This window comes from Macrobrachium nipponense, chromosome 28, assembly GCF_015104395.2.
Source record: "Macrobrachium nipponense isolate FS-2020 chromosome 28, ASM1510439v2, whole genome shotgun sequence".
Classification (NCBI taxonomy): domain Eukaryota; kingdom Metazoa; phylum Arthropoda; class Malacostraca; order Decapoda; family Palaemonidae; genus Macrobrachium; species Macrobrachium nipponense.
The window spans coordinates 36,936,694-36,954,006 of record NC_087217.1 but is presented as its reverse complement, the minus strand read 5'-3'; the positions used below and the strand labels follow the sequence as shown (position 1 = coordinate 36,954,006).

The 17,313-nt window shown below is 33.2% G+C and overlaps 1 protein-coding gene across 3 annotated transcripts in view; it reads right to left on the bottom strand.

Moving 5' to 3' along the window:
* LOC135201666 (6-phosphofructo-2-kinase/fructose-2,6-bisphosphatase 1-like) overlaps nt 1-17,313 on the bottom strand; it is a 229,128-nt gene that overhangs the window by 26,432 nt on the left and 185,383 nt on the right. Inside the window, exon 11 of one of the 3 annotated variants that reach the window (XM_064230778.1) lies at nt 2,919-4,102. The exons of the other annotated variants lie outside the window; for them this stretch is intronic. Coding sequence (XP_064086848.1) covers nt 3,866-4,102 — 237 coding nt within the window. The 3' untranslated portion in view covers nt 2,919-3,865. Of the gene's footprint in view, nt 1-2,918; nt 4,103-17,313 lie in introns of those variants that run through there. 3 annotated transcript variants of the gene reach the window in all.

The window sequence follows — 17,313 nt, the reverse complement described above, 5'->3', positions numbered from 1 at the left end:
AATATAGTACTTTTCTCTCTACATTTTGTGTGTTTTTATGGGCTCCTTTTATTAGATATATATATATATATATATATATGTGTGTGTGTGTGTGTGTGTATATCTCTTATTTATATATATATATATATATAGCTATATACATATATATATATGTATATGTTATCTATATATATGTCTATGGTTAATATATATCTATATCTATATGGTAGATGTTAGTATATATATCTATATCTAATATATATGTCTGTTTATCATATTATATATATATATTATCTAATAATATAATATATGTATCGATAATCTATCTAATATCTATCTATAATCTATATACCAAATGTATATACAAATGTAGATATTACAGTATATATAGATCTATATATGTATATTCATATATAATCTATATATATATATAGATACATACCTATTATGTATATATATCAAATGTACCCTCCCCATATAAATGTATATATATATATATACCTGTATTATATATTATAATATATACATATAATATATATTACTATATATATAAAACTGTATATAGTATATTATATTATTATATATCTATCTCCGATAAAAATATCTCGTATATTTTATATATATATAGTCTCTATCTAAAACCTATATTATATATATTATATATCTATAATATTATAGATATATCTAATATATCTATATTATACACAGATAGATATGGTATCTAATATATAACCCATATTAATCTACATCTCTATATATCTAATCTATATATATATCTATACATATATCGTATATCTCATTTATATTAATAGATATCTATATATCTCTATTCTCTAATCTATTGTACTATTTCTCTTATTATATATCTCTACCCATCTATTCATACATACATCTATATATATTATCTCTGTAATATAACATATATCTTCTCTATATATATATCAATCTCTATACGTCAGCATCTGAGTTATTTATACATCTCTCTAATCTCTGTAGATATATATATTATATATCATGTATCTCTAATATGATATCCTGTCTAATATAATGATATGTATATATATATATCCTTCTACAATATATATACCTTATATACACACACACCCAACACACATATCTATATATATATATATATATATATAATAATATATATTACTAGATATATACACCACACACACAACCATATATATATACACCACACCACACCTCCACCACACACACACACAAAAACACACACACACATAATTATATTATATATAATTTTTTATATATAATATAATCTATATATATATTATATATATATGTAATTATATATTATAATATAATAACTATATATAATAGATATATTATATTATATATATATATTATACAACACACATATAACAAAATATACACCTCACATATATATATATATATATAATATATATATATATATATAATATATAAATTCCATTGATTGAGTAATAATTGTAGATTAATATTGAATTGCAATAATCAACTAGTAAAATCTGTGGGGTGGGAGACATGTCAGTCTAGGTGTCGAGAGGTAAACAATGATAATTACTGTATTTAAGGAAAGTGACCTTAAGAGATAGAGATAGTGCATGAAATTTATTAGTAAATCCTGTAATATGATTCTAAATTTATCATCTTGTTATCATTTCTTACTAAGAAGTGGAATGTTTAGCTTCCCAGGATATTGCTATACATTAGGGTAAACAGTCATTAGTAAAATGTAAAAATACTGTGGTTCTGCATGAAAAGATGAAAATCCAGAAAAATTATTCCTAGCATAACTAAAAAATCCAAGGTATATTAAACTTTCGAAACAATTCTTTTAAAAATATGGTTATGTGGTAGCTTTTATTGCCAATAATCTCTTTATGGAAAGCAATGAAGTGTACATTGGTCTTAGAGATAACAAATCAATGAGGAGCCTTGTGAAATGAATAATTAGTCAAGAGAACACTAAAACTGGCCTTTCTTTAAAGTTTAAGTGTGCTGATCATATTTGGGTTATGCTCTCTTCATAGTACAGTACATGAGAAATGTTTAGAATTGTTTAACACTGCTATTACACAGGGCTAGATTTATTGCTCTAGCCGCTCAGAGGACAAAGAAGCTTTATTGCTCTTTCTCACACCCTTCTCACCTTCCCACTGGTTGTACATAACAAATAGTCTCATGAAAGAGTATAGCTTCGGTCAATTGTAGCTTCGAAAATGCTATACTTCCACATTCCTCAGTATATTTATTAATGAACAAGAATTGGTGTAAAGTATTATGCATATTATGTAATATATAACCAGGTTAAGAAAAGGAGCAAACATTCTTTGAATTATGAGAGTGGTTTATAGATTTCGGCTCCTATAATACTAGTGAATGAAGTAAAGTGGACACCTGTTTTAATCACTGACATTCAATGACTAATCAATTTTTTTTTTATGAAATTTCAAGCATTCCTGCCCAGCATTTTAAAACAATTAAAATCCTGAATAGTGTGAAATTTTCAAAATTACTCTTACATTTTTTTAAAAGTTATGAGTTGCGCATATTTATTCTTGTCTGAGCAACAAACAAGAAGAGTTATGCTTAATAAATACAATGAGAAAAGGACAGTAGTCACAAATGCCTTCCCTACAAAACTGTATTTGTGCCCTAATTTGCATTGATGATAATGTGCAGATGAATACTACAGTCCTGGTTAGTCTAATTGTGCTTCCTAAACAACAAAGCACCTATTCACAGCAGATTTCCAGATATTATCAACAAACACTAGTAGCAACATTTAAATAATGCAAGAGTAAGAATATGATGAGATGTACAACACCAGTTAAGTATTCCAACTGAAACTAAACAGTCAAAATGGCAGTGTGGGAGTCTGCAACATATTTATAATTTTATCTGAAGGTACATTGCTTCTACAGATATTATCAGTATTTCATTCTAAGGTGTCACACTTTTCTGATAACAATTAAGTCACAGATAATAAGTACATTGGTTGCCTGTCACTAAGGAGAAATATTTTCTAATGTGCCCCGTCATTAGTTCAATTCAAACTAACCGGAGTTTCTCAAAAGGATGGATTCAGGTTTATCCAGATAGTATCTTCTTTTAATTTAAAAAACTACAATAAACAATTTTCTTCACTAAAAGCATAAAAGAATATTCTATTTTAAAAATATAGGATTAATATTGGGTACCGGTAACTAAGGCAGTGTTAGTTTTGCAATCATGTTACATGGCACAATTGACACTTGATCCTGTTAAAGTGTTTTAAGAGAGTTTCTTGACAGGAATTAATTAATTCAAATTCTTCCCTATGGTTAAGAATTAAGAACAGTAATCACAATACACTAAATAGAAAGTTTCAAACGTACAGTTTTGAACAAAAGTTCAATATGTACTCATGTTGCCAAACCAGTACTAATTTACTTGATGCTTAGGTTTGACTTATAAAAATAAAATAGGTTGTGCTCCAGTTCCTGCTATCTAATCATGGATTCTAAAAACTTCATTTAACCATTAACCTAGACAACCTACATTCATTAAAATCATTAATGTAATTACAGGTATGGTAATTAGTAGAACTTTTAAATAAGTCAAGAAATGTCATCTTAGTATACTGTATTGTATACTTTAAAAGCTAGTCACTTGGAAAAGGGAAGTTTTATACAGTTTTATAATCTAAAAAAAATGGATGACAAAAGGTGGAAGCAAGGAATTTCTAGAAACATGCTTTGCAGTGCATGTCATTCAGAATATTTAAAGTGGCTTTTAGATGTAAAACAATTTTTCTTTAAACACCTCCAATTTGTCTGCTCATTCAAATTCCATTTTAAACTATGATATCACAGTCTAGCCTATGTGATACCTAAGAAATGCTTCAGTCCCTTGGCCGTCTAAATGCCGACAGGGCCCTAGCAGACTCCTGTAACTGAACTCCACCTACAGCTCCCTGTGGGCTTTCCAAGTCTTGATCATAGTTGTAAGTATTATTTTCATGAACAGATAATTCATCCACAAGACCTTCTAAAACCCTGACTTGTGTTCCTTCTATAACATCTACTCCAGAAGATGCTCCTCTCATGTCCTCTTCCTTGCCTTCATCACTGCGCGTTACCTATAAACAATACAGGTGCCCAGCAATCACATCAGCAACAGATACTTAAGTATAGTAAATGGGATAGTCTTAAGAGTTCTTAAAAGTTGCCATGGCAATTAGTTTTGATCCCTTTGCTCCTTGTTAAAATAGCAGCTTGAGATTACTTATGATGGCACAAAAATTATGTATTTAAAAATTACTTTATCCCACACTGCATTAAGGAGTGTATCTAACTGCAAAAAATATTCTATTATTTTGACACTACTCCATTTCACTTAAGCTTTAATAATACTATGAGAATATATGATCCACTTTCCAAAACTCTCACCATAACTTTCATGTAGATTAATGTATGGTAAACTGCATATCTCTCTTTTCCAGTCACAACTTCACGCGCAAGCATGCACACGTACACACACACACACACACACACACACTATTACTACAGTGGAAACATGGTAAATGACACAAACTGAATCTGTATTAAAATCCTGCGTTAATGGTTAAAATACATTTTCCATACGGGGAGATTCACTCTGAGTATATGTTCAGAATTGAATGGATTAATGGATTTTGTAATATCTGGGTATTTTTCTTCTGCCTATGTGCTAATAATTAAGAGCCTCCCGATGTGTTATTTTCTTAAACATAAGATTATTTTTGGAGGCAACTGTTATTTTCAGTAGATACAATCCAGCCCCTTACTAAAGGATATTACTATGGTACTTTAAAGAGTAGACTGACAAGGCATTTGAGTCCAAAGGAGTGCTTCCAGGAGAGTGAGAACTGTTCACAGGTTGAGTGTGCATCACTTTTAAGTTGTACCTTTACCCACAAGAAAAGAAACCTCAACATAAAGCAACTGTCTGTTTATGACACCTATAAAATGCATACTACAGTGACCAATCTATCATTTGCAATTCTTCTGCAGGCACTATGCTCTTTACTGCACCTTTCTTAGTGTGACCCATTGCCAATACCTAGACTATTGAATTGCACTGAGGTATAATGCCTTTTCAGTCATACTACCACACTGAACACTGCCTGAATTTCACGCAAGCACACCGAGATGTTAAAATCAATCTCTTGGGGTGCTGTTCCCAATGATGTATGAGAGAATGAACATATACAATACAGTCTTATTTTTTTACTACATGTGGTTTTACTACATGATTGTTGTTTATCAATTATTATTCTTAGGTAAACTGTACACTGTACAGTACAGTACAGTACACACAACTTGTTAATGATATGATTGTATACCATATGTACTGTGAATAGAAAATGAGATCCTAAAAAATTTAAACAACAAGGGAAGAAGAAGAAGAAGAAGAAGAAGAAGAAGAAGAAGAAGAAGAAGAATATGCTTTATTTCAGCTCAGGGCCATATACATCTTGTGAGCATTGAGTGCCACAGTATTGCATTTATATGCAGTGTCGCAGCATTGTAGTGGTAGTGGTTGTAGTATGGGGAGGGTGAAATATGGCAATTGCCTCAGGTGCATAATACTTAAGAAAATACATTTTCAAAAGAAAAATATTTTTTTATAAAACAGCCCTTATAAACACTAATAATGGATTTTGAGTGTTGTACTTCTCACTGCGAATAATAATGCACAATTAATAGTTTATAGTAAAAATCAACTGTTGAACAGTATGAAAATTATCTTTGTTATGCTTTCAACAACATTACTATTAAAGATACAGAAGTCCGCTTGGCAGTGTTTCAATGACTATTCAATTACATGTGAAGTCAGCTTTACCCATTACAAAATGACCAAGAATATGATGACATAATCACACAGTCAAGCTTGCTGGTGCGCATGCAATTGGTGTTGGGACACAATCTATGACTGGCACTTTAGAAAGGTGTCCACATTCTTCTCAAGTTCCAACCATGGGTGAGATGTTCTTAATATTTATGTGCTAATTCAGGTAGTGGGATCATGTGACAAAAGCAATTCAGGTAGAGGGATCATGTGACAAAAGCATGAAACTGTGCATGTACTTCCTGAGCATGCCAAGTAAATTACAGAAGCTTTGGAAGTGCTGAGATATGCACCAGAAGAAACCTCTGAAACCAAAGGTGATGCAAGGAATCTGTCTGTTTGCATCGTGGCCTTTCATTTTTACTCATCCATGCATTTTTAGAGCCCAGTACTAACCAAAACATATGATGCAAGAAAATCTTGCACAAAATATGAGCAACAACAACTGTGCAAGCTCTGAAGATGTGCAAACTGTACATTTCTAAAGAGAGAAGAACTGGAAGACACAAGACAAAACCTGGTGAGCTGAATTATGATGCTCGCTTGACCCGAGCACAAGAAATTTAGAGAATAACTGGATTCTAGAGACCAGCTTGAGGAAGAAATTGCAGAGCATATTATACAGATAAATATGCCTCACCAGCAATACGCTTTCCTTCAAATCCAGACATTGTTAGACAATGAGAAAGATGATGATTTTATCAATAAATTCAGCACATATGTATCAAGTACACAGAGTTGAGTGCTGCAGCTATGATCGCCAAAATAAATTATCTCCGGCACCACAGTGTCCTAATGAGCAGATTGTTTATTAGACAGCTTTAGATTTATTTCAATGGGTATAGAAGTGGAAGCTGTAACAGAATATTACTAACTCTGAGGCAACATTAACCCTTAAAGGACAGATACCCTCATATGAGTAGCAATAACAGGTTTTGGGTGGTGGACAGATTCACTCATGATGAGCATCAATATAATGCACTATCAATTTGGGTTAAGAATCTTTTCAACTATCAAGTTTGAATTACCAGATGTAAAAAAAAATTCTCAAAACCTAAATTACGCCAAGAGAGACTGAGTAGCCTGGCAATACTGCCAGTTGATAGCAATTTCAGTGTACATTTCAATATTGCTATTGAAAAAGTTTCATGAATCAAAATGAGGCAACTTTAAATAAATTTCAGCTTACTAGCAAAAACATTTTTCATTAATGCAATCACAATTTTTATTCATTATACTGTACTGTAATATCAATTTACAACACCAGCATTAAATGCATTTTACTTGAATTACTGGTACACCATTATTTTCTTAAAATACATCTGTTTGGTGGGTAATAGGTTCAATACTGGACTGGCTTTTCAAACTTACTGGGAAGGCTGTAGTACATTTCTGACAGGGAAGGGGAAGCCCCACCCACCTGTCAGCCTGCACTGCACTCCTCCATGCCTTCCGCCCAGGTACCAGAGTGAGGGGTGACTGAGGTGGGCCATTCATGTAAAGAACTTCAGGTTTGTATGTTTAGAAAAATACAAATTACTTTTTAAATTTGAAGTTTAATCCTACATAATACAAAACTTTGTTCTTTACATAGAAGACTTATCCATTGGTAGGAGGAATCTGGGTTATCTCTGAACAGACTGGTAGGTATGTCCAGCCTGTGGTGCTACTTCCCTGGTCCATTTCGGAGCAGAGGAATTAACTAAAAGACCCATTATCTGAAGAACTGTGTTATGTTTAAAACAAATAACCACAATTTCAAGGTTGTTCACAAAACAAAACAAACTTCCTGGAGGATAGATTAAACAGTATTTGAAAATACACATTCTGCAAACTTGTATGAAATCATACCTTCTTGATACAGAAAGGAACTAAGGACACAAAGTTTACATCTTGAAGAGAATCTGCAGAGTTTGTCAATGACAATACTTAACCCTCTTACGCCGACTGGACGTATTTTACGTCAACATTTTTTGTCTCCCGTGTGCCGACTGGACGTATTTTACGTCGACTTACAAAAGTTTTTTTAAAATTCGCGGAAAAATACTTATAGGCCTACCAGCCTAAAACTTATGAATCACGCGCCTTGGGGGATGCTGGGAGTTCACGGATCAAGGTGTTGTTTTGTTTACAATCGTTACGCAGGCGCGCAAGCGCGAATTTCTTTCTTGCCGCACTAAAAAGTATCTGACACATCTCGGAAATTATTTCGTCACTTTGACATAAATTTTGTACCATTGTAAATTAGCCGTTACATGAAGTATTATATATGAAAATGTGCGCATTTTTATGTGGAATACAACAATAAAATACTCATGATTGTAGCTTTTATCAGTTTTGAAATATTTTCATATAAATAACGATAATTGCCAAAATTTCAACCTTCGGTCAACTTTGACTCTACCGAAATGGTCAAAAAACGCAATTGTAAGCTAAAACGCTTATATTATAGTAATATTCAAGCATTTACCTTCATTTTGCAACAAATTGAAAGTCTCTAGCACAATATTTTGATTTATGATGAATTTATGAAAAAATAACATTTTCTTTACGTCCGCGCGGTAACTCTTCCGAAAAAATCATACGTGCGATTGTGGTAATGTTTGTACCATTTTAAATTAGCCGTTACTTAGAGTTTTATATATGAAAATGTGCGCAATTTCATGTAGAATACAAAAAAAAATAATTGAAGGTTGTAGCTTTTCTCATTTTTGAAATATTTGCATATAAATCACGATAAATAGAAAAAAAACCACGTTCGGTCAACTTTGACTCTACCGAAATGGTCGAAAACGGCAATATAGCTAAAACTCTTACAGTCTAGTAATATTTAGTCATTTATCTTCATCTTGAAACAAATTCGAAGTCTCTAGCAAAATATTTAGATTTATGGTGAATTTAAAAAAAAATCTTTCCTTCCCTCCACGCACGGATTCTCCACCACAAATCTCCGAAATGCGTACGTCACATTCTCGGAATATTTGCTCTGTTTCATATTAAGCATTTCATAGATTTTTATATATGAAAATGTGCGCAATTTTATGTAGAATAAAACGAAAAATATTTGAAGGTTGTAGCTTTTCTTATTTCTGAAATAATTGCATATAAAATATATATATATATATATAAATTCGACATTCGGTCAACTTTAACTCGTCAGATATGGTCGAAAACTGCAATTGTAAGCTAATACTCTTACAGTATAGTAATATTCAATCATTTGTCTTCATTTTGAAAGAAATTGGAAGTCTCTAGGACAATATTTAGATTTATGGTGAATTTTTGAAAAAAATATTTGTTTACGTCCGCGCGTTACGAATTCATGCATTATTTTTTTTATAATATTTTCTCTGTGTTGCTTTTATCATTTAACAATGTGTTATATACCAAAATGATTGCAATTTAGTGTACATTACAACGAAAAAAAGTAACTTGTTACCTTTAACCGTTTTACGCACAGCGCGATTTAAATATAATTATATATGAAATTTCGTTTTTGCGCTATCATATATTGCATTATTTATATATGATGATGATAATTTTTTTCATTTCTGATGGTTGCATACTAAACTTCAGCCAATGACAAAAAAAGGAGCCAAAAATGAACTCTTAATCTTGAAAACTAAGCACGCTGTGATTTTTTGAAAAAAATATTTTTTCCGCTTCCGCGCTCACTCTGAAACACCTCCGGCACACGGGAGACAATTTTTTTTTACCGCTTCGGCGTAAGAGGGTCAAGTTAGGACCATGAAGATCCAACTGTATAGGTTCATAGAGGCTCCTAAATCAGATTCTAAAGCTTAGAGAGCAAAAATATGGATTTTAATGTTACTCCTCTGGACTACTTTAGCAGGTGCTGATATCCTGTTCTTGGAACTAGTGCACAACCAAAGTGCTTTTCCATCCTCTTTCCTAAGGTTCAAAGTTAGCATGACCATGCAGGGTCTGTGATATTACATCTAGAAAATTATGAGAAATTTTATTGTATACTTATGTTTTCTATAAAATTTTCATTGTAAAATCTCTACTGTCAGTCTTTTTCACATGAATAAATCCTAATGTCACTAACATTAGAAAGATCTCAACTGTAAAGTTTTCCTATCACTTTTAATACTACTGGTCCTGCGAGCAATAACACGATGGCTGAACAGACAGGTTTTAACTTAGGCAAAACCTATTTTTGGTAGCTGCTGGAGTCCTTAAATTTTTACCCTTCTGATCCCATAATGGACTCCACATGGTCCCAACAGGAACTCCACAAGACAAACCAACCAATATCAAAAAATGCTCTCATGGTTGGTTTTGGCCAAGATAGTGCCTGTTGACACCATGATAGAGTATAAAAGCATTCAAGGCAGGCGGGCTCCATCCCCTGTCTCCAGCAACTATTACAATCTTTCCACTTACCCTTCACAAACAGATGTGCAACAGTGCATGAATCACCAGGTCTATGAAATTAAAGACCCACCACACATTAGCAAGCTTTTTCTTCAGGGAAAGTGGGTGGGTTTGAGGACTCACAGTGGCTACCAAAAAAAAAAAAAAAAGGATTTCCTGTCAAAACCTGACTAATGACAGTGCAGCCACCATTCATCCTCAAGGGAGTGTATAAAAGAAAATGACAGGAGACAAAATGGCCTTGCTCCTATGTAACTAAGGACTCCCAATGACCCAGACAGAAAAACAGTTCATGGTAAATTCACAGTTTTTTATAATTTCCTCTATTGAGGATACCCCTTATGATTTAACAATGAAGGATATGGAAAAACCCTAATTTTGTTACCTATATGGTTCTAAAGTATGCAGGACTACAATTTCTCACTTTTAGCTATATCTCAGAATTACCATCGTATCAAAACGACACTTTGATTTCTGCTAGGCACCAATCGCCGAGACTTATCATACCACTGACATACAATATAGCAGAATTTGTTCTATCTTGTGACGGAAATGTTTGAGAAATACTGCTTCTGATGACCACCCTTCAAACTTGGAGACTTTATGAAAAAAAAGGTTGCTGAAGGAAGCAAATGATGTGCTCACCTTCAAGAAGTCATGTGACTTAGGAAAGGAGTTTGGTTCACCTTTTTATTTAGGGACACTAATTTTTCAGCCCAAGCACAGAGAGTAGTTTGTTTGTGAGAGGGTGTAAGAGAAGAATACCATCTGGGACGTCTATCATGAGATCTGAGTAAACCTGGAGTGATTGGACCAAGAACAATCTCTTTTCTGTAATACTAAACTCGCACTGAAGAACAGGGAATTTCCTCTTCAAAGCAGAGTTAACTAATCTGGGCTCTTGATGCCAAGGTGGTCAAGCAGACTGTCTTTGGAGCAAATGAGTCCTTGCAAGTCCCAATCTTGGCAATGCAAAGGAAGGAAGAAGGGAATTGAAAATTTCTGTACTTGAGTCAATGCCAAACCCACAAAGCAAGGGCTCTAAGAATGCAGCCCTGAAGGTCATAATTATTATAGTAGTAAGGACCATGCCAACAAACAGGTAAATCAGAAAATGTATAAGAGTTTCAGTGAGATTTCAACCAAACCCTCAGTATGGAGGTAAAATAACCACACATTCCATATGAACTTGTAATGCATGAAACTCGGATGAGGTTTTCCCTTCTGAGAATTACCTCATTTGGACACCAAACTGCTGGGTAGCCACATCCTGTGGGAACTATTTTCCCAAAAGGAAGGTTAAGTGATGTCCATCTCTTTGCAAAGTTGTCAGATACGAGGATACCAAATTTTTTTTTTTATTTCTGCCACTGCCTCCAACATCCAAGGAAATGCAAAAATCTGAAATTTTGACTTCACATGACTTGTTGTTTTAAAAGTGAAAGGGCAGCAAGCTTGCCTAAACTGGAGAGGGGGGGACACTGGTTCTCCAAGATTGTGGCGGTATCTTATCTTAGTTAAATCAGAAAAAGGTTGCATCAATGTTTTAACTGCCATGCTTGCATGGAGGAAAATTGCTTCTTTTGGTGGTTTCTGAATTCCTACTTAAAGAGATATCAAGCACCATTCTGTATTGAAAAAAGCAGCTCTATCCTGAAATTCCACATATTCCACCTCAATCATTGTTTTCCTTTCACTGACGAGGTATTTGCTGACTGGAAAAAGGATACACACTGAGGCATCACAGCAACGGTAATCAGTATTGCCAGCTCTGAGGCTTTATAGTCCAACTACCGAGTCATGGTATTAGAGCCAGTCAGAACTATAAGGAGGTGTGTCATTTTCAGCAAATCTTCTGACTGAAGAAGGTCTAAACGACTGACTCAGCTTCTTTTTTGGCACCGGGTTTTTGTTACTTTGTTCTCATAACATAAAATTTTTCTACCAGAGAACCATTCTCCCCATGGGTAGATTTTCTAAAATTCTAGTCTCTACTCAGCAACCTAGTGAAAGGACACTTATTGAGGCATCATGCTAAAGGTTAGTAGTACCATAACCTCTTTAAACTTGGATACAAAGGGCTAGTCTTAATATAGCCTTTCCTTCATGGTTCACATTCTAACCTCAACTTAACACAAGGAGGGCTTTTATGGCAGGCGATATGTACCTTCCAGCTGGCAAACAGCAGATGATGCATTTTGCAACAAGGAAAGCAGTCTTTGCATTTAGCTTACTAGCAGCCCTGTGCTAAGGAAATGCAATACAGTGGTACCTCGAGATACGAAATTAATCCGTTCCGAGACGGCCTTCGTATCATGAGTTTTTCGTATCTTGGAACACATTTTACATGTAAAATGGCTAATCCGTTCCAAGCCCTCCAAAAACACCCCAGTAAATTATATTTCCAGGCCTAAAACACATGTTCTACGGTTACTACGCCGATCCGACGGAAGAAATATGACTCCAAAAAGGCAAAATACTTTACATACTTGAGTAATATTCAACTGCATGTAGTAATGTTCAACCCCATTTTTACTGCATATATTAGGACTTTAGCATATGACCCTTAGCAATAAGCCTAGCCTATGTTAGCAGTTGCTACTGTAGCCTAGTCTATGATTCTGACATCTAAACCTAAGAGCTAAAAGCTTAGAATATGCCAAAAAAAAGGTATAAATAATCAGTATGTACTCATTTCAAATAATTATTAATTAATCATTAGCTATAATACACAAACAAACAAAAAAAAACCTTCCAATCGATTGTTTACATTCAGCTCTTACCCGTCTTAAGAGTACCGAACGAACGCCAAGCAATCATTTTTCCTAGCACACAGTAAGCCATAAATTTTCATTAGTATCTCTCTTCAACTAATGAAACTACCAAACAGTATAATAACCATTCATTTCTATTCTTTATTCTATCTTCACCTAATGGAGATACCGAGTTACTGACAGCTATAATGAAACATACGAATACGTAACATAATATTAAAACATAAGAAGAATTCTAAAAAATACGTATTTGTTGGCAGTCTGATTTATTTTATATTTTATGATATCTAATTCACAATTCTTTTATTAAATGTATTGGATGTAATCATTTCATATAATTATTAAGTAACCATTAACTATAATAAACAAACAAAAAAAAGCTTCCAAACTTCTGTTTACATCCAGCACTTACGAGTATCGAACGATCGCCAAGCAATCACTTTTCATAGTACACAGTAAGCCATTAATTTTCATTATCTCTCTTCAACTACTGAAACTACCAAACAGTATAATAACCATTCATTTCTATTCTTTATTCTTTCTTTACCTAATGTTTTTTTTTATTAAATATATTGCATGAATAAGTTTTTCAATTTACAGCATCCTTTTACCAATAGGATACATAGAGCACAAGGGATAGATGCTGACCAATAGGAGAGCAGGATCTTATGGGGTGACTAGCATCAGGAACCAATGGGAGAGCGGGAGGATGGTGACGAGTTTTCTCAGTTGGCGGCGCGGGAGTTTTAAAATTGTTCTTGGTGGTCCGGGCGAATCTCGTATCTTGAAAACTTTTCGTATGCAGAGCTTAAAATTTTTCGTATTTGCTTTCGTATCTCGAGTTTTTCGTAAGTTGAGCCTTTCGTATGTCGAGGTACCACTGTATAATTACAACAGCATTACATACGTCGTAATGAGATTCACGAGGAACGTAGTCATACATCGCATATGATCTAGCCCACACCCACTTTTAATGGATTTTTAGGGACAGTAACTGATGCCAAGGCAATTAACCCTTAACCCTCTTACGCCGAAGCGGTAAAAAAAATATTGTCTCCCGTGTGCCGGAGGTGTTTTGGAGTGAGCGCGGAAGCGGAAAAAATATGTTTTTCAAAAAATCACAGCGCGCTTAGTTTTCAAGATTTAGAGTTCATTTTTGGCTCCTTTTTTTGTCATTGGCTGAAGTTTAGTATACAACCATCAGAAATGAAAAAGATTATCATTACTATCATATATAAATAATGCGATATATGATAGCGCAAAAACGAAATTTCATATATAATTGTATTCAAATCGCGCTGTGCGCAAAACGGTTAAAGGTAACAAGTTACTTTTTTTTTCGTTGTAATGTACACTAAATTGCAATCATTTTGGTATATAACACATTGTAAAACGATAAAAGCAACACAGAGAAAATAATTATAAAAAAATAATGCATGAATTCGTAACACGCGGACGTAAACAAATATTTTTTTCAAAATTCACCATAAATCTAATATTGTCCTAGAGACTTCCAAATTCTTTCAAAATGAAGACAAATGATTGAATATTACTATACTGTAAGAGTATTAGCTTACAATTGCAGTTTTTGACCATATCTGACGAGTTAAAGTTGACCGAATGTCGAATTTTTTTATATATATATTTTTATATGCAATTATTTCAGAAATAAGAAAAGCTACAACCTTCAAATATTTTTCGTTTTATTCTAAATGAAATTGCGCACATTTTCATATATAAAACTCTATGAAATGCTTAATATGAAATGGAGCAAATATTCCGAGAATGGTACGTACGCATTTCGGAGATTTGTGGCGGAGAATCCGCGCGCGGAGGGAAGGAAAGATTTTTTTTAAAATTCACCATAAATCTAAATATTTTGCTAGAGACTTCGAATTTGTTTCAAGATGAAGATAAATGACTGAATTATATAGACTGTAAGAGTTTTAGCTTACAATTGCGTTTTTCGACCATTTCGGTAGAGTCAAAGTTGACCGAACGTGGTTTTTTTTCTATTTATCGTGATTTATATGCAATATTTCAAAAATGAGAAAAGCTACAACCTTCAATTATTTTTGGTTGTATTCTACATGAAATTGCGCACATTTTCTCATATATAAAACTTTATGTAACGGCTAATTTAAAATGGTGCAAACATTACCACAATCGCACGTATGATTTTTTTGGAAGAGTTACCGCTGCGCGGACATAAAGAAAATGTTATTTTTTTCATAAATTCACCATAAATCGAAATATTGTGCTAGAGACTTCCAATTTGTTGCAAAATGAAGTTAAATGCTTGAATATTACTAGAATATAAGCGTTTTAGCTTACAATTGCGTTTTTCGACCATTTCGGTAGAGTCAAAGTTGACCGAAGGTTGAAGTTTTGGCAATTATCGTTATTTATATGAAAATATCTCAAAACTGATAAAAGCTACAACCATGGGTTGTTTTTAGTTGTATTGTGCATGAAATTGCTCACATTTCCATATATAAAACTTTATATAACGGCTAATTTTAAAATGGTGCAAACATTACCACAATCGCATGTATGATTTCTTTTGGAAGTTACCGCGCGGACGTAAGGAAAAAGTTTTTTCATAAATTCACCATAAATCGAAATATTGTGCTAGAGACTTCCAATTAGTTGCAAAATTAAGGTAAATGATTGAATATTACTAAAATATAAGAGTTTTAGCTTACAATTGCGTTTTTTGACCATTTCGGTAGAGTCAAAGTTGACCGAAGGTTGAAATTTTGGCAATTATCATTATTTATATGAAAATATCTCAAAACTGATAAAAGCTACAATCATGAGTATTTTATTATTGTATTCTACATAAAAATGCGCACATTTTCATATATAATACTTCATGTAACGGCTAATTTACAATGGTACAAAAATTATGTCAAAGTGACGAAATAATTTCCGAGATGTGTCACAGATACTTTTTAGTGCGGCAAGAAAGAAATTCGCGCTTGCACGCCTGCGTAACGATTGTAAACAAAACAACACCTTGATCCGTGAACTCCCAGCATCCCCCAAGGCGCATGATTCAAAAGTTTTAGGCTGGTAGGCCTATAAGTATTTTTCGCAAATTTTAAAAAAAAACTTTTGTAAGTCGACGTAAAATACGTAGTCGTCCACACGGCACGGGAGACGAAAAATGTCGACGTAAAATACGTCCAGTCGGCGTAAGAGGGTTATACGCCGAGCCAGTATTTCCAAAAGTGTCCCCCATATGCCAGCGGCATTCAGGAGTGAGCGCCGAAGCGGAAAATGTTTTTTTCAAAAAATCACAGCACGCTTTGTTTTCAAGATTAAGAGTTAATTTTCGGCTCCTTTTTTTGTCACTGCCTGAAGATTAGTATGCAACCATCAGAAATTAAAAAAATATCATTATTATATATAAATATTGGAATATATGACAGTGCGAACAAAAATTTCATATATAATTGTCTACAAATCGCACTGTGAGCAAAACGGTTACAGCTAATGAGTTAATTATATTTTCATTGTATTGTACACTAAATTGCGATCATTTTGGTATATAACAAATTGTAAAACAATCAAAGCAAAACAGAAAATATTATCACAAAATGATGCATAAATTCGTAATGCATGGATGTAAAAAAAAAAAAGTTGTTTTCAAAAATTCACCATAAATCGAAATATTGTGTTAGAGACTTCCTGTCTTACGCAAAATGAAGGTAATTGATTGAATATTACTAGAATGTAAGTTTTGTAGCTTACAATTGCAGTTTTCGACCATTTTGGTCGAGTTAAAGTTGACCAAAGGTTGAATTATTTCTACTTATCGTGATTTATATAAAAATATTTCAAAACTGATAAAAGCTACAACCATTAGTTATTTTTTTTTTTGTATTTTACATGAAATTGCACACATTTTCATATATAAAATTTTATGTAACGGCTAAAATAAAATGGTGCAAACATTACGACAATCGGACGAAAGAATTTCTGATTTTTTTCAGCAGAGTTAACGGGCAGACGTAAGGAAAAAGTTTTTTCAAAAATTCACCATAAATCGAAATATTGTGCTAGAGACTTCCAATTTGTTCCAAAACGAAGGTAAATGATTGAATATTACTAGAATGTAAGAGTTTTAGCTTACAATTGCATTTTTCGACCATTTCTGTCTAGTCAAAGTTGACCGAAGGTTGATATTTTGGCACTTATCGTTATTCATATGAAAATATTGCAAAAACTGATAAAAGCTACAACCGTGGAATAAGTGCATACGTACGTGTTTCTTTTTTATATT